Here is an 18,850-nt window from a genome sequence, read left to right on the forward strand (position 1 = left end):
CTGGAACTGGTTTGCAACTCTTGTGTTTACTGGTTTGTTTTTTTTTAATATCAGACAAGTCACTTATGCTATCATCAGTTTTTCCATCTGTAAAATAGGAATAGCGATACATGCACTAAGGCACCATAGAAATATTACTGTACCTCCTTCATCTGTGAAGTAGCAAATAAAATAATATAGGTAGAAGGGGTTTTTAATTGTAAAATATCATTTAATATGCCATTACTGATGGTTATGTTTCTGGTGCTATGATTCAATCCACTTTGTATATAGATCTGTAGAATAACGATCTGTATTCTAATAGGTTGCATTCCAGTTTATATTATTTGTATACATGCATATCATTTCTATTGGTGAATTCCAAATAGCAAATCTTAGTAAGCATCAAAATATGTAAGGTGAAATGGCAAAGAATCCCACTAACGTCCTATTCTGATGCCTTGTCACCATGGAGAGATTACCACCACTATAATATCAGGGCTTTGTACTAGAGGAGTCTTTTAGGTTACCTACCAGCTCTAAATCTGTGATCCCATAACTCTGAGTTATCAAAGGTTATGTTGATAGAGCATAAGCTCTGGTAGGTCTTCCCTAGCTAAAAAGGCTTTGAATTCCAGCCAAGCAACAGATTGCGTGTCTGCCATTTCAGAACCAGCCTAACTGATTTCAAAGAAGCCCACATCCACTAGTTTAGCTATCAGCTAAGGAATTTTCCTGGCCAGAGTTACTCATGAAGACCAGTTCCTCAGATTTGGAAGAAGTACAATTCTGCCATGGTGTAGGAGACTGTGAACTCCTTGAGAACAGAGATGGGTTTGTGCTTTTCCTTGTGTAATGGAGCTTTGATTTGCATATGCCCAGATAACCTAACATGTGGAAGATGCTAAAGACCTGCTTCTGAGAGAAGACATTCTGCATTCTTCTACCATGTGGGTGGGAGTGGCCTTTTCCCATTGGCTGTATATCTGGAACAGGCTGCATCTTTAAAATTACCAGACTAGAACATTCTCAATTTCTCTCTTTCCGGTAGTGTCCAGAGGGGGTGAAAGTACTGTTCGCTCACAGGACACGCATCATGAATTGTACTGTTTAGAGAGGTAGTCTTTCTCCTCACCCTTTGTAGGCCCTGTGACCCCGGGTGTGGGGTTTGGGTATCTTTCATTTGCCCTTTTCAGTTCTAGGTACAGATAGCGGAATCTCTAGGACCCAGGGAGGAGGGGGCCGGTTCAAGTCTCTTAGAGGCAGGATTTCAGTGGGCATTTTGTTGCCAGTCCATCAGGGAAGCCGTGAGAACTGAGGGTGGTAGGACTTGAGCCCAGGGTGAGCTCAAGATATATAGGAACTGAGCTGAGTTATGAACCTCATCCTCCTCCCCATTTCAGAATCTTGCCTGGGTCGGAGGGGAGGGGAACTATCCCATGTTGGGGGAAATATTTAGGTCTTTATTCTTGCTACACCTTTGAAGTAAATATTCCTTTGTAAAAGCTAATCTGGCTGTTAGGTGGTTAAATGGAACTAGGTTGTAGGGGACCTCTAAAATGGAAGGAACACCATTGGTGGGGGCTGAAGCCAAGGACAAGGAAACTGGATAATCATAGCTCCCTGAAGAGTATTGGAGAACCCTGGGAGAAAGGTGCAATGTAATATACTTGGCCTTCAGGCAGTACGCTTCAGGGTGGTCACTGTTACATTTGTATCCCTAGCATTCAGCACAGGGCCTGGCACATAGTAAGTCCTTGCTGACTGCCTATTCACACCAGTTAAATCATCCATCTTGTTAAGTATAGAAGAAATATTGTAATGTAGCTTTTTGCTCATATCCAAAGAGGCTAGGAAAAATGGAAATGTTTTGATTTTAAATTCCTTTTGGCTGCCGATCCTAGCCTGCCTCTGTAATTAACATAAATGATAATCCTTGGTGGTATTCTCAGTAAAAAGCCAGAAAATGAGAGTATGACAAAGGCATGCCTCATACTTAATGGCACTTTACAGAAATCATAAAATGAAAATTATCTCTGGTGGCAGTATTTGTGTGTGTGTGTGTGTGTGTGTGTGTGTGTGTGATCGATCAAATCGATCCAGACTATTGGGAGTACAATGACAAGGTTTTACAAATTAACAAAAAAAAAAAAAAAGAAAGAAAAGAAATTGCTCCACTGCTTTCTTAGCTCCTGAGTTTCTTAATTATCACAATTCACAAAAACTTGGAATTAGATTTAACCTCTTCCTTTTTGACAAACTTTTCTGGTAAGTAATCTTAAAGAAATCAGGAACTTGTCTTTTATTAATGTAAAACTTTTGTAGCGTGCCATGCCCACAGGGCACTTAATAAATGCTTTTTAAATTACGATGATTTCTTACTGACTTAAGGTGCTGTATAATCATTATTAGCGACCAGGAAGAGCCAGGGCTTTCCCTCCCACACGCTATCGCTGGCTGGGACACAAGGAGCCCTATGATACTGCTAACAGCAGCAGCAGTGAGTGGGACATAGGAAATCACCTGCTTGACACTTCGGGCGCGGTTGCTATGAATGATTCACTAGTATCTGGCTTATTCCTTGCTAGAAAATCCCTCCCTCCCGCCACTTCCTTCTCCGATCCCCTCTTGGGCTGTCTCTCCTGTGCTTTGGCCTTTAAAGAGATGCTAGAGCAGGTGGGCACAGGGAACCTGGCAGCGCCTTCGCCTCTCCCCCACTCTTCCCTAATTTAGCAGTACTTCCGGCCGCGTGACATCATCCCCCGCACCTTGGTGACGTGAGCGGCGGGTGACGTGAGTGCGGAGGGGAACGCGGTGACGTTGCTATTTAAAGGTCCTCCGGAGGGGAGGATGGAGACACAGCGAGCGCGCCTGGTGTGGGCACTGGAAGAGGCTGCGGCGGCGGCGGCGGCAGCAGCGGCAGCAGCAGGGGCTGGGGCAAGGAGCTACTGGAAGAGCAGACCAACCGGGGGCATATAAGGGAGGCTGGGGGGTAGGGCCCGGTGACCTCCTCTTTCCAGGGCCGGCTTAAGCCTCTTCAGCCCCTCGGGCACCAGCAGCAGAGGCAACGGCAGCAGCCGCAGCAGCAGTAGGAGCAGCAGCAGCATCACCACCACCCCTACTGTTCCCATCGCTGCCGGCCCCGTCTCCTTCCTCCCTGGTTCTCCTCTCCGGGCGCCGGGTTAGCTGCTGGTCTTTCGCGGCCGCTGCTTGTGTCTGCCTCCTCTGCTGCTAGTGGGAGGGACCGAGAGACGAGCGCTCCCACCCTCCCTTCCCCCCACTCCACTCCTCCTCCTCCTCCCTCCTCCTGCATCCTGCCTGCTCTGCCTGCCATTCTCCTTCCCTCCTCCTTTTCCTCCTCCTCCTTCTCCTCCTCCTTTTCCCAGGCGGTAGCCAGCGGTGGGGTAAGCAGCCTCCCCGCCTGCTTGCCCCGGAGCCCGGCAGCGGAGGAGGCGGCAGCAACAGCAACAGCGAGCAGGGCCGGCCGGGGCTGGCGCCGCTCTTCGGAGCGCGGGAGAGCGAGGAAAGATCGAGGCGGGGGCGGGTGAGGATGGAGGTGTGAGGCAGGGGAGAAGGAGGACTGGCCAGGCATGTGAACTGGCTACCTCGGCTGCAGCTTGCCAGCGAGCACTCCAGAGCCACATTTTCCTGGGCCCCCGCGGGTGGGCAGAACCGATTGCATCCTCTGAGGGGCCCCTGCAGCCAATTGATATTAACATCCCCTCCCTTCTTTCTCCCACCATCCCTCCCTCCCTGCTGCCTCCAGTCCGCACCGTGCTGCTGGGGGCTCGGTGCAGGGGAGAATCGTGGGGGGCTCGGCTGTCTCTGATTCATTCATTCTTTGCTCGCTGGGAGGTTCGAAGCCTCTGGCTTTAAAGAGGGAGAGGGAGAGGGAGAGGGAGAGGGAGAGAGAGAGAGAGAGAGAGAGAGAGAGAGAGAGAGAGAGAGAGAGAGAGAGAGAGAGAGAGAGAGAGAAGAATAAGACTATATTTTTTAATTTAAAAAAAGCAGTGAATGAAGGGACCAGCTCAGGCAAGGCTCCATTGTATTCAGCCAAATAAGGAAAGGGGGAGGTGGAGGGAGGTGAGATTTTTGGGGCCCTCCTCCCCCTTATCTCTCGGCCTCCCCCAGAGATGTGCTGCTGCTCTCCCCTCCTGCTGCCAGCCTTGAAATGGCTTCATTTATTCTCTTCAGGAGAATGAATCGATCCTCCCCAGCCTTCTCTTCCTGTTCCCCACCTCCTCTATGCTCAGAGTCCTAGAGGAGGGGGAGGGAAAAGATTTCGCCTCCGTGGAGTATCGTGCACGTTTGGGAGCTGCTGGCTTTGCGCTTTGAGATTTTTCTATTTAAAAAAAAAAATCTTTTTCTATTTGCAAGGGGGACAGAAACAGTTGCATTTCCTCCCCAATTTTAGGGTTTTGATTTCCATTTTTTACCAATTTTAAAATTGCATGCCCCGTTGTGTCGCGCTCCCCACCCGGTAGACCTGCAGGGGTGCCAGGGAGATTTGAACGCGCCGCCCGCTCTCCCTGCAGCTCGGAAAAAGAAGGCGAGCATCCTTCCTGCTCCTGGCGCGGGGACTGCATCCTTGTGCAAAAGGACATGCGAGCAGCGGTCGCCGAACTCCTTTCTTATAGGACTCCATGAACCTGGATTGTGCATCGACCCACGCGGACTCACGCTGTGGAATGAGAATTGGCCTCCGCTGCTCCCCAGCGCGGCATTTTAACTCTCGCAAGCAGATGCCACCTTCGCTTTGAACGTTTTGGGATCTCCACGCGAGAGATTAATTTACCTGAGGAAACGAGCCGAATTGTCTCGGCATCCTTGAAATACCTCCAGACACGCGCGGATCACGTGGGGAACCAACGGCAGTAAAGCCACTGAAAAGACTCCTTGGGAAATTCTTCCGTAGAGCAACTTCGATAGAAGTTTTCACTGAACAAAATGGGGTAAGGATTTTGCATTGGGCTTTGAATCTTCTAAGGAGAAAATGAGGGTGGGGGTGGGGAATGGAACCTTTGGGATGGGTACGTTTTAAACAAAAGACCTCTCTACCTTTGGCTAAATTTGGCTAAATTTAGCTTTAAAGTCCGCAGGTGTAAGAACTAACCCTTATAGGATCGTCTTAGTGTGAGAACTAACCTTCATAGGACCGTCTTAGTGCAAGAACTAACCTTCATATGATCGTCTTAGTGTAAGAACTAACCTTTATAGGATCGTCTTATTTTAAAGGTGATTTAAGTATTAAGGAGTTGTCTTTTTAAGGGCCTTGAGTTTATATCTTGAATGCAATCTGAATTTGAATGTTGGTGTTAAACGAGAAAAATCCTTCTTTCTTAGACTTCTTAAATCTTTCAGTGACCATAATTACAGAACTCTATTGTGTAGTTTTCACCGTTGGTTCCTCCCCTCCCCTCTAAAAAAGGGGGGGGGGGGAGGGAGTTTGATTTCTCTTACTGTTTTTCGCTTTGTAAACGTTACTTGTAGTAGTAATAAAAATAACAGTACTGATAACTGATGTTTTACAGTGTTTTAAGATTTGCAAAACAGTTTACATACATTATTTCGTCTGACCATCTCCACAGTCTCGTAAGTTAGGTATATGGCTTGTTCTCAATCTCGTTTTACACATGAAGAAATTGAGCCTTATTTTTATATGACTTGTGTGTCCTGCTAGTGGTAATCGGAGGTAGCATTTGAACTCTTGTCTTTCCTGACTACACTACTCTTTCTTCTACAGCATGCCGTCTCTTGGCTGCTAGCAAGTAATGAAGGCATTTATTTGGAAATTAAATGCATCCCCAATATAAACTGCTGCTCTGTTGTGCGAGAATGTACAGAGACTTCTGTTTTAGGCTCTGTAGCCCAGAATTTGAATTGTAAAGAATTAACTTGTCCCTTGCGGCATTAAAGTGAGAAGCAAAGGCAGATATAGTACCTATGGGCTCCAGGTGCTTCTTGAGAGTTTCTCTTGCTGGAGAATATCTTTTATTTTGCAACTTCATTTAAGGGCTTTAGTTTGAATTAAAAAACCTTCCAATCTTTCTTCCCCTACCCTGTTTAATGGGGAACTTCCAGCCCTCCTTGCCCACATTCCCCTAAATAATTGAACTTCAAAAAAAATGCTTCCTAATTTTAAATCATCATGACATGAGGGTGAATCAATACTTAATATAAATTTAAGCATGTTTTTCGAATAATTTCAGAAACATGATTGCAAATACTGCCAGCTTTATGGTGTAGAAACTGACAGTAATGTATGCCATTCGTTATTGACTCTGCATTACATAAATGGATTAGAGTTTTAGAATAATTTATCAAATATATTACATGACTATTTCAATCTTTGGTTGTGTTTGATATTGATTATTGTGTAGAGCTGAACTTTCTGTTATAATTTGTTCAAACATAGGCTCATAGATGTAGAGCTGGAAAGGACTTTAAAGGTCACCTCGTCAAATTCACTGATTTTACAGGTGAGGATTTGTCCAAGGTCACTCAAGTAGTAGTGGCAGAGTCCATACTTTGAACTAAATTTTTTGACTTGAAGTTTTGGTGCTACCTCAATATATATTTAAGGAATTTACATATATATATGTTTAAGGAATATGTATATATGCAAGGAATATGTTCATATAGAAGAAATATATGTATGTCTAAAGGGGTTTACCAGAAGACTTTCAAAATTTGTTCTAGCAATGTGATTTACATCTTGTAAAAAACGGTTACATTTAAAAAGCTGCATATTCATCTTTAAGGAAAGGTTTCAGGTGATGCCTTTTAAAAGCTAGAATTTTAAATATTATTAATTTTAAACAGCTTTCTCTTGGGTTCAGTGACTTCCTCATTCACTTGGAAACAGTAATGACTTTTAAAACTTACTTACAAGGGTGAGTAATAGGGAAAATGGCAATGTGATAGGAGAAAGACTTAAGGGGAAAAAGCGAGTAGACTAGGAATCTTGAGAGTCCTGGCTCTGGTCTAGAGAGTACCAGCGCTTATTACCTGTATGACCTTGGGCAATCCCTTTAACCGTTTTAATCTCTCTAGACTTCAGTTTCTTAATGACTAGATGTTCTCTAAGGTCCTTTTCACCTATACTTGCTTTATTCTGTTTTTTTTCTTTTTCTCCCCTTAGCCCACCTCCAATACAGTTTTTGTTATACTTAGGGAGGTGTCTTGAAGTATATTTCCTTCAGAGAGAGAGAGACAGAGACAGAGAGAGAGAGAGAGTTATTTTCTCCAAAATTTCATTTTTCATCACTTTAACAACAGTAATTGGGAAGTAATTACAACTTAAAATATTTGTGAAAGTGATCTGATTTAATGTTGGTTTACTAGTATTCCAAAATCTTGAAAATGAAAGCTTAAAAATGGCTTCCTTCAAATAGCTTTTCTGATGGAAGCATGTTGGAGGACAAATGGAGTGGCAGCTCCTCTCCTGAGAACTGCATTCTCACATTAGACTAAAGAGTGCAGGTACAGTAAGACAAGTTAATTTGCCACAACCTTTCCACTGAATATTGATCATTTTTACTGATAAAACTCTTGGGACCAGTCTCCAAATATCAGGACATGATATATAATGACATAATATTAAGTTAGATTACTATGGCATCTTATTTTACAAATTTTTATTGCTACTTTTTGTTTTTACATCACCTTGATTTCCCAATATATCTCACCCAGGGAGCCATCCCATGTAAAAAGAGGAAGACAAAGAAATATAGCAAAACTAAGCAATGTATCAATGAAGTTTGACAGTCTTTGCAAAGAAAGGAAGCAGGTGCATTCCCATATCTTTTGGGGGCAACCTCCAGTTTAGTCATTACAATTACTCAGCAGTCAGTTTTGATTTTGTTTTGTTCTTTCTGTTTATGTCCTCAGCACAATTTTAAATGTGTTAATATGCTAAGTCAGGTTAATTCCAAAGAAAGTGACAACTTGCAATATATGATCTTAAAACTTGAAGGAAGATAAAAAGGACCGATTGAAGTGATTGTTTTGAAAGCTTCCTTTACTGTCTTTGACTCTCTTATTTTTATTTTGGGCAAGTCACTTTTCATACTCTAGACTTCAGTTTTTTCCTTTATAGGTGACTGAGTTGGATTAGGTGCGAGTTCCTTTTCAGCTCTCAGGTTTTGTGTAGCTAGAATATCTAAATGTTTATACTTAGATAGGTATAAACTCAGACCTGAGAATGAAAGTAATGGATCATATTAAAAGTTACACATCTTAAATTTAATGGTTCACAATTTTTTGAATCCATGCAAAAATGATACTATCTTTTGACCTAGATTTGCTAATGTGGGTTAAGCATTTGATATTGTTTGTACTGGTTATAATTTGCAAATGAAGTTAAAAGATTAATATGACTATAATCTTCATTTGAATTATGAAGGATTCTGTGTGTCAAAGTGAACTTGGCAAAGTGAAGTAGAATTTTTTTGAGGGGAGAACACAGAAAGGGAAAGAGGAAAAAAAGGGATAAATAGGTGTAATCATTGACTTTTCATTTGGCTTCTGCAGAAAAATTTTAATTCCTGGAAGTTGGTGAGAAATGAAAGTCGAACTAATCAGCTAGAGTGTTTTGGATGATACATGCATTGTTGCTTTTTGTTGTGGTACACTGAAAGTATTAATTTGTATTGTGGGTTCACTGAAAGTATTAATTTGTAAAGTATTTATGTGTTGTGCCTTACTTAAAAAGAAAAAAAGAGATTTCTCTTAGGTAGATCCTTTAAAGCCTCATCTTCACCGAAGGGAGCTCGGAAAGAGCCCCTTTCAAAGCAAGAGAACACAAAGTAGATGCAAGTCTACCAATTTACACAGAAATAGTGTTTTTCCAGTAAGAGACTATAGGTAGCTATAGTTGACTTAAAAATTAAAAAAAAAATAACAAAACTTTACTGTTAATTTCATATGCAAGTTCTTAGTTTACACAAGGGATGTTTTGGGAGAATTTGTTGCCTTCAATATGGGATGAAGATTTTCATATGACAAAATGACTACCTCAACAGATGACTGTCATAGTGAATGATAACAAGGCTTGGGTCTCCATTAGGCTGTATCACAGAAACTCCCTTATTACCCTTGTACTTCTTCTTACTTTTCCTTTTTCATTCCCCTTTCCTGGGGTGGAGCCCTGAGTCCCTTTTGTATGTTAAACTGTGCTGAGGTTTACATCTGGAAACCTCCTCCTCTTCTTGCTTCAATCTTTTGGTAATTGGTTTCTTGTCTTCATTTGGGAGGGAACAGTTGAAACTTGCAGAAACTATGGCCCCTGGGGCAGCATCTTCCTTGCTTTGCTGAAACTTAAATCCAACTCCACAAGATCTATGGCAGTGTACAGAAAAGCAAGGGGATCAGGAAGCTCACCTAAAGGAATTCCTTGGACCTTCAGATTACTGAACCCAAATTTAGAACAGAATGTTATCAAGAGTGAAAAACATGACTCAAAGAATGACAGTGAAGGGGAGTGTGTTCCCTTGAAAACCATCCCTACAAGGATGTCCATTTGTTACCAAGGAGGATCCCTTTTTTGATACCACTTGTGTTTTTATCAATCACCATGTGTGATTCTTGATACTCATGAAGTATACCACAGGTGTGCCTAAAGCTACATGGAGCTAATCAACAGGCATTTTATATTTGGTTAGATTATAGTTTGGGCTTTTTTTTTTTAAATCATACTTCCATTTTGGGTTTGTGTGAGTTACAAATTCACTTCTAAGCTAATAATGAAGCTTTGAAGACCCAGCTGAGAAGTAGTTGGGCAGCTGTCAAGTATTTCCTTCCATATCCCTGTTCACATCTTCCTTGCAACCCACCCTGACGCTGGGAATAAATGAGCTCTTCTCCTGAAGATGCAAGTACTGTACCTGGCTGAGCAAAGCCACTGTTTCTCAACCTTCCCTTCTTTTCTCTGCCTCCTCCCACCCCCCCCCCCACCCCCCAAAAAAAGAAAAAAGAAGAAAAAACCCAGCGTTTACATTTACATCTTTATAAGGGCTTCCCTGCTGGGATATGCAGAGTAAGAATAAGAATGATCTGCAATGTCAACAAAGCAAGTAATTAAGCAGACAACCATAGATAATCTGACTGTCAAATTTGGAAACTAGATTTTTATAGCCTGAGCAACATGAGCAGAGACAGCATGGTATAGCAAATAGAGGGCTCCTGCCTCTAGAGTTAGACAGTCTAAACCGTTTTTTGTGCTGTGCTTTTCTTCTGACTTTAAGTCTAGATTAATTTAACTATGTGTTTTGTTCCGTTCTCCACTCCCCATGAAATCTATCTAGAACATGATTTGGTAAAATATAGGCTGTTCAAAAGTACGGTCATTCAGTTTAGAAATAAAAATTATACAATTGAGGACAGACCTTTCTGCCTTTTGAAAACATATCTATAAATCCTCAGAAAGACCTAGAATCTAAGTATATTGCTATTTGGTAAGGTCCCTTTTAAATAGTACTTTTAAGTAGTCTTTTCCTGATAACTCCCGGTTTTCCCTCTTAGAATAAGATACCTTATTTTCCTTTCTTTTGCTGTCACTTGCCTCAGCTCTCTGACACATATTGGCTGTGTGACTGAGCAAATCATTTGACCTCATGGTGTCACGGGCAGTTCTCTCAGACTGTTATCCAAATTGTTGAGTCATTTCAGTCATTTCCGACTCTTAGTGACCCCATTTTTGTGGTTTTCGTGGCAAAAATAGTGGAGTACTCTGCCATTTCCTTCTCCGGTCCATTTTATAAATGAAGAACTGAGGCCAACAGGGTTAAGTGACTTGCTCAAGGTCGCAGAACTAGTGTCTGAAGCCACATTTGAACTCAGGGCCTCCTGACTCCAGGCTAAGCACACTATCCATTGAGCCACCTTGTTGCTTATCCAGAATTACATATTTGTATCAGTAGAAGAAGTTTCCACACTGAGAGTTGCTTACAGTGATAAAGTATAGTTCAAGACCAAAAAAAAATAGCAGTATGGATTTTTGTAGCATGGATATTCCAGAGTGAACTGTTACACATCAATATTTATTGAAGACTTTTGTGTCTAAGGTGCAAGAGCTAGAGGCGATATCAGGTCTGAGCTTACCAATGACTAGGAAGGAACCTATTTATATTTTGAAATCAGGTTAATTTTGAACCATATGTGGCAGTGAATAATAGCTCTGCTTCTAGTATCTTCTTTCAGTGTAGTATATAATGTTCTCTAGGAGTTAGTTTCTCCCTCCACCCTTCCCAATAATTTACTACCCACGGTAAGATCAGATTCTTCTAGTGCCCCTCTTCTCTCACATATATAACCTGCCCCATGAATACTGCATGAATGGAGCTGATCTTTCATTCTCCTTTTCTGCTGTGTGAATTTTACCCATTGTTTTCTGGTAGTGGTGCTGGCAGGACTTGGGAATAGGAATGGTTCTTCCTTTCCCCATTTTCTCAAAAGGTAGAATACAGGATTCCCTCCAGTGCTTTTTTGCCTACTTAGAGGCAGTAACATTAAAGCCCTTGAAAGAATAGAGCTTGTCTAAAATCTCACTTCTAGGTCTTCTTTCTTTATCACCTGGCTGTCACGTGGCCTGCCCCTCTCTTAGTTTCTCCTTGCCAAAACATCCTATCCTTTTGGTTAAGCCTTCTAACAACTCACCTGGGGGAAGGAAGAGACTCTTGTGAAGGATGCCTCCCAAGTAAGGCATTGCTTTGCCTTACCCGTAGAAGCAGAGCATAAACAACACAGGGCAGCAAATGCTTTGTACCAGCTTAGTATTGTCACTTGGCTTACATAAAGGAAGCTTCTACAAGATCAAAAGACCCATGATTTCACTGATGTGGATACTTCCTCCTCAGAATCAGATCATGGTTCTTCTATGTAGCATCTGCCTCAAAGGAGTATTATTATGAAGATCAAAAAAGATAACACATAAAAAAAAACATTCTTCGCTCACGGGCCATACAAAAACAGGTTTGAAGCCCGATTTGCTCTTTGCCTATAGTTTTCCTGGCCCTGCTCAATTTTATTGAGAGCCTGTTTTGTTTTCCTTGCAGGATGATACTTTGTTTTGTTGGGTTAAGTTATTGGTTGTAGATATTTCATTCCATGTTCTTTGCTTCTATAAAGTGATAGCTAATGAATCTTGAGCAATTGTGATTGTGGTTCCTTGATATTTGAATTATTTCTTTCTGGATACTTAAATGATTTTTTCTTTTGTATGGAAATTCTGAATTCTGGCAATAATATTCTTCAGAATTTTCATATTGGGATTTCTTTGGAGTGTTGGTCTAGTGATTGTATCTCAACTCAGACTTTTACCCTGTCAAGTTCTTTTTAGATCTTGCTTTTGTCATTAATAAACTTGATAAGCATGCCATCTTTGACTTTTGTCATTGGTAAAGATTTTAGACTCCATGGGCCCAAGAACAGATCCTCGGGGCCCTCCAGTAGAGATGTCCTTCCCAATTGACCTTGAACCATTAATGACCATTTTTTGGTTCCAGTTCAGCCAGTTTTAAATCTATGTAATTATACTATCATTGAGCTCATGTCTCTCTATCTTTTCCACAGTAGTAGTATGAAAGACTTTGTCTAAAATTTTGCTGAAAGTTAGGTATATACAGTATCCATCCACTTGAAAGTAGCTTACTCAGAAATGAAGTAATGTTTTAGTTGAATAAAATGTGTGTCTATTTCTTTTCTATCTTATATATCTGCTATTCCACAGTCTGTCATCTGATCTATTTTATGGGCCATGACTTGTACAGTAGAGGGCCTCTGTGATTTATATCGCTCATTAGATTTGTGGAATGAACAAGATGTTTTAAATGCTCAGAAAGACTTCCATTTACTTCACAGAACTTCTTGAGTTCAATTCAGAGTCTCAGGATACTTCAGGTTTTAGTCTCCCTCATTTTGAAAGGCTCCCTTCTAAGCAGTCAGGTAGTACTGATAGAAGCATATTTAAACTCCTCAAGAATTGAAATGAAATATTCCATATAACCACATTGCTCGTTAATGTATTTTAATCAATCAACAAGCATTTATTAAATACTGGATATGTGCCGTGCCCTGTGCTAAGTGCTGGAGATACAAAGACAACAATGAAACAGTCTCTGTCCTCAAGGAACTTATAGTCTAATAGAGAAGACGTGTGTGTGTGTATGTGTGTATGTGTAAAATCATATATATATATAACATATACAAAGTGAATAAAAGGTCATTTTGGAAAAGAGTTTCACTAGCAGCTAGTGGCATCAGGAAAGGCCTCATTTGCTATATTGTAGGAAACCAGGGATTTCAGAAGGTGAAGTAAGAAGGAAATTTATTCCAGGAATGGGAAGACAGTCAGGGCAAAAGCATTGTCATTTCACTCTGTGTGTATATGCACACACATGCACATACGCTTGTGTGTGGAATGTATATTGCACATATACATGTATGCATATGTGTTTGTATTTGCACACGTATACTCACATAGGTGTGTATGCACATACATATGTATATCTTGTGTATATGCACATGTGTATATACATAGGAAAGCATAACAGCAAATAGAATAGTGTGGTTGGATTTTGGAACATGAAGAAGGGAATAATGTATAAGAAGACTGGGAAAATAGGAAGTAAAGAGACTTCGGTACCAAACAGGAGTTTACATTTGATCCTGGAGCTAATAGAGAGCTCTTGAAGTTTGTGGAATGGGGGGATTAATGTGGTCAGACCAACACTTTAGGAAAAATTACTTTGGCAGCTGAATGGAGGATGAATTGGAGAGGAGAGAGACGTGTGAGGGCCACCAGTTAAAAGGCTATTGCAGTTGTCCAGAACGAGAGGTGAGGAGAGCCTCACTCAGGATCCCAGCTATATGAGTGGAGAGAAGGAGATGGATGGGAGAGATGTCGTGATGAAAGAAAGGACAAATTTTTAAAACTGCCTAAACATGTTGGGTGAGAGAGAAGAGTTGAAGGTGACACTGAGGGTGTAAACCTAGGTGACTGGGAAGGTGGTGGTGCCATAAACAGTGAGTGATGGGGAAGTTCTGAAGAGGAGTGAGTGGGTTTTGGCAAAAAAGGTGAGTTCTGTTTTGGACATGTTGATTTGGGGATGCTTACGGCAAATCTAATTGGAAACGTTCAGTACCCAGTTGGTGATGTGGGGATGGAGCTCAGAAAAAAAAGTTTCTATTATATTATAGATCTGGGTGTCATCTTCATAGATATCATTGAACCCTTGGGAGTTTGTGAGGTTGCCAAGTTAGTATAGAGAGAAGAGAAAACATCCCAGGACAGTCAAAGGCTATACCTTCAATTAGTGGGTGTGACATGGATAATGATTGACCAAGGGATACTGAGAAGGGGGAACAACCAATAAGAGACCTGTGTCCTGAGACACCAAGGAAGAGAGTTTATGTAGAAGAGAGAGGTTGAGAGGCATGAAGATTGTCACAACTGTTCAATTTGGCAATGAAGAAAGAGATCATCAGTCGCTTTGGACAGAGCAGTTTTATTTGAATGATGAACTTGGAAGCCGGATTGTAAAGGTCTAAGAACTCTTTTTTAAAGTTTGGAGATGAAAGGCAAGAGAAATATAATGACAATAATTAGAAGGAATGAAAAAGTTGTGAAGGTTTTTTAAAGTTAGGGAGAAAGGCTATCTCTTCATTAGTGCCCAGAGGGAATGAGGAAATGGTGGGAATTATGTAAGGCAGTTGTGAAATTAGGGGAGAGGAGGAAGCTCTTTATGAAGGGCCTCTATTGTTGTTATTGTTAAATGTGAAATAAGGTCTCCAGCTGAAAGTGTGTGGGGAGGAGGTGCTGCAGGGAGATGGAAGAGAGAAGTAAATATTAGGGACAGTTGTAGAGAATGAAGTAGAGAACCAATGGAGAGTAAAATAATCGCCTTGTTTCGTTGGGGGCTTAGCTGAGTATAGAGAACAAATTTGTAGTGAACCCAATCAACATGGTTTCGTGACTTCCATCTCTGTTTGGCAGATTTTGAATTAGATTGGAGATAAATGGTGCGAGTAACCTAGGATTGGGTTTTAGGAAGACATGAGTAGCAAGAGGACGAGTGACCAAGGCACCAAGTAGAAGTTGGTGTTGTTGTTGTTGACATCACGGGTGATATCTTAGGGCTGAACTGGTTCAACAAGAGAGTTGTTAAAATTGGGAAAGGAGGAAAGTCTGAGATCACAGGAAATGAAGAAGAGAAAGAATAGGATTAGGAGGAGTAAGGTGTAAGGAGAAAGGAATGAAAGGCAATCATAATTGGATAAAGGAATTTTGGAGTTCATAATCATGGAAGTATGAGTGATGGCAAGGCCAGCAGTGTAGTTTAGGTGGAGTGGAGGAGTGCATTGTGTGAGGTGACTGAATTGGGAGCTCCCTGTATTTGAGGGAACATCATTCTGTGGGCTCAAGTCCTTTAGTATGAGGGCATGAGTTGGGATAGAGAAGGAGAGTATCTACCAGGTCCTAGACTCATTGAAAAGGGAAAGAGTTTGTCCTAAAGGTCCATAGATAATAGCCATCAGGCTCTGCAATGGGTGAGAAAATAGGATAGAGCGAACCTCAAAAGGAAGAGGTTGCTGAGTGATGATAATAATAGAGGGAGAAGGTATAGAAGTAGCTGGTGAACAAGACATCTTGGGGCAGGGGCCGGCACTTTAGTGCTTAGAGATTCCAAGATGAGCAGGATTGAAGTGGTTAGCCGGGTTTTCTCCCCTTCCAGGTGAGAATTTTACTTTCTGTGATTCTGGGCCCTCCCTCCTCCCACACGCATACAGAACAAAATCAATTGCCTCTCTCATGCCTATTTTCCATCCCAAACCTGATCCCTGGTGGAAAGGATGGCTAATGACTTTGGGCTCTTGGATATATAAACTCTGACTAGAACTAAAATGGAACAGTTATAGACAGAAATGTTCCCTTTTTTGTTCCCCCATAAATAACTTCTGCTAATTTTCTCAGAACCAGGGAGGGCTTCTCATTTTCCTGGGTCAATTTGCAGCCTAGTTCAATCAAATGGAAAAGATGGAGAAGCAGGATGTTGGTACCTTGGGGCTCACTACTACCAGATTCATCTTCTCTAATATACAGACCTGCTCACATCATTCTTCTGCTCAAAAGACATCAGCCGTTCCCTGCTGGCCACTGAATCAAGTCCATCTCCTTTGTCTGGTGGGCGAGGCTCTCCATCATTTGATACCAATTGCCTTTCAAGCTTTATCTTTCACTTCTTCTTTACTTCCCTTCCTACTCAATACTCTAGCCAAAATGGACTTTTCAATGTTCCTGAATATAGGTTCATAGATTCAGAGGTGGATGAGACCTGCAAGGTTGTCTGGTCCAACAGCTCCCCACCCCAAGGAGGAGGCTAAGTGATTTGTTTAAGGTCCCACAAGGGAGTGATCATTAGAGGCATTCCCTGACTTCAGTTACGATCTCCTTTCAATCCATTTCTCCTTACACTTTGTCTTTACCTCTCTTAAACCTATTCTTTGTCCACATTTTCTGCAGTTTCTCTGCCTTTCAGTACGTTGCCCTTTCCCTTGTGCTACGTATTTTCCTTGATTCACACCATTCTTCTTGGCTGGAATGCCTACCCTTCCTGGGCCTCCCCACCTCTTCTCCCCTCTTACCAAATATCCACCTGTTGAAATTCTCACTGGCCTTTAAGAATGAGCTCCAGTAGTCATTTCCTCTTATAGCTTTCTCAGTTTCTGTCATTCAAAAGTAATCTTTTCTGCCTCTGCACTCCAGTAGGAGGGGTGTGTGTGTGTGTGTGTGTGTGTGTGTGTGTGTGTGTGTGTGTGTGGTGTAGCACATTCTTTTTTTCTTTTTCAATAATTATTGGTGCCTGTGGCACATCACCTCTGCTATATTGTAAGCTGCTCATTTGTCTTTGTACTTCAGAACCTAGTGCAGTGCCTTACTAGTGTTAGGAGCTTAATGAATGGGAGCAGCAGCAGTTTGGGGTAGCAGGGAGAGTCCTGCTTTGGGAGTTCAAGATCCTAGCTTTTCATCTTGGTGCTGCGTCTTGCTTGCTACCTGTGTGATCTTGGGGAACTTATTTCACCTCTAAGGGGCCTTGGATTCCTCTTCTGTAAAATGATGGGGTGGGACCTCCCTTCCACCTCTAGAGATTGTGATCACTCTAAAAAATTTATTGAATTGTAAGGGCATTTCTTTACAAGGTGGCTGAACTGCCCCTCCTTTTCCTTTGTGATTTTTTAAATTAAGTTTTAGTTCTAATTAAGAATTTTTTTTTCTCTTCCTTCCCTCCCCTACTGGAAAAAAAAACAAAATCAAAGCCTTTTTAACAAATATACATAGTCAAACAACACAAATTCTGGCATTGACCTTGCCCTAGAATGCTTCTTATTCTGCATTTTGAGTCCATTGCCTCTCCATCAGGAGGACGAATAGCATTCTTCATTATCAGTCTTCGGGATCGTTTTGTTATTTTGGTTCTCAGCTCCTTCTGTTTAGAAAGTTTCCTAATATGTAATGCTTCCTAAGATTTGAAAGAAATAGATTTCTTTTAGACAAAGCTAGGCTTTTGAAAGAAGGCATAGTCATTGTGTACTTTTTAGATATGTTGAAATTGTGCTATAAGATTTAAAAATATTGGGGCAAATGAAAACAGTTTCAACAAGTTTGTTTTGAGTCTAGAAGCCAGGAACCAAATTTTAAAGTCAGAATTTTTCGTCTTTCAAGGTTGTTTGGGAGAAAGAGAGAGCGAGAGAGAGAGAGAGAGAGAGAGAGAGAGAGATAGAGAGAGAGAGAGAAATGAGAGAACATGAGAGCAGAATGAGGCATAATATCTGATTTCCTCCATCTGCTCCTTACCTTGTGACCTTGGGGAAGTCACCTTCCTTGGACTTTCCTGTCTCTGGAGCAATATGATTAGACTTCCTCTGTAGGGGACAACTAAATCTATGGTTCTTGCTTGTAGAGTAGTGAGTGTGAGTGAAGAAGTACGGATAGTAAGAAGTATCAAAAATATACTTATGATGAAATCAAACGTTGCTTATTAAGTGATCTGCTCGTTAACATTCACTTGATCAGTTTATCTGAACATATAAGAAACACGTAGCAAACTGTGTCAGGAGTATAGGCAATGCTTCATTGTCCAAAATGACTTGGTGATGGCCTTGGAATTGTTCTCCATCATACTCATTTCTGTCTCCTTGTGCCGTTGCCATCCCCTCTTCTGGTAATTAAGGTTTCTAGAGCCCCAGGTAAGCTCAGTATTTAGCTCTAGCACTGAGCCCTCTGCCTTCCTGCTCTGAGACTTCACAGGTGTAGACCTTCAAGTGACCCTAGAAGTCATCTGTCCTCTGACATATAAGAATAGAGAGCCTCGGGACTCATCGGACTGTGTGATAAACCTTCAAAGACTGGGACAGTAAGACTGGAGTCACTCTAGTCTAGTCTAGCAGAGGGAGGTCTCTGGCTTGGGAAATAGAAAATAGAAGGCAGAGTACAAGTGTGGGTCCACATTGGGTACAGACTAGGTACATTTTTTGCAGAGACTGGCTGCCTCTGCTAAAATTTCTGTCTGATGGGACAGCTAGGTGGCACAGTGACCCTGGAGTCAGGAGGACCTGAGTTCAAATATGGCCTCAGACACTTGACACACTTACTACCTGTGTGACCTTGGGTAAGTCACTTAACCCCAATTGCCCTGCCTTCCCCCCTGCAAAAAAAAAAAAGAATTCAAAAAAATTGCTGTCTGAGCCTTTTTCAGCCCTCATCCCCCATAACCTTTCTGCTGCTTTTGATAACGACATCCTCCCTCTTTCTGTCCCCCTTTCCCAATTCTGTCCTTCCTGGCTTCTGTGACATAACTATCCCCTGGTTTTCTTC

At 41.7% G+C, this 18,850-nt stretch overlaps 1 protein-coding gene across 1 annotated transcript in view; it reads left to right on the forward strand.

Annotated features, from left to right (window-relative positions):
• The first annotated feature begins 3,937 nt into the window (after positions 1-3,937).
• HOMER1 (homer scaffold protein 1) overlaps positions 3,938-18,850 on the forward strand; it is a 171,058-nt gene continuing 156,145 nt past the window's right edge. The window contains exon 1 of the mRNA XM_036734320.1: positions 3,938-4,931. Coding sequence (XP_036590215.1) covers positions 4,927-4,931 — 5 coding nt within the window. The 5' untranslated portion in view covers positions 3,938-4,926. The remainder of the gene's footprint in view (positions 4,932-18,850) is intronic.

Source organism: Trichosurus vulpecula, chromosome 1, assembly GCF_011100635.1.
Source record: "Trichosurus vulpecula isolate mTriVul1 chromosome 1, mTriVul1.pri, whole genome shotgun sequence".
NCBI lineage: Eukaryota > Metazoa > Chordata > Mammalia > Diprotodontia > Phalangeridae > Trichosurus > Trichosurus vulpecula.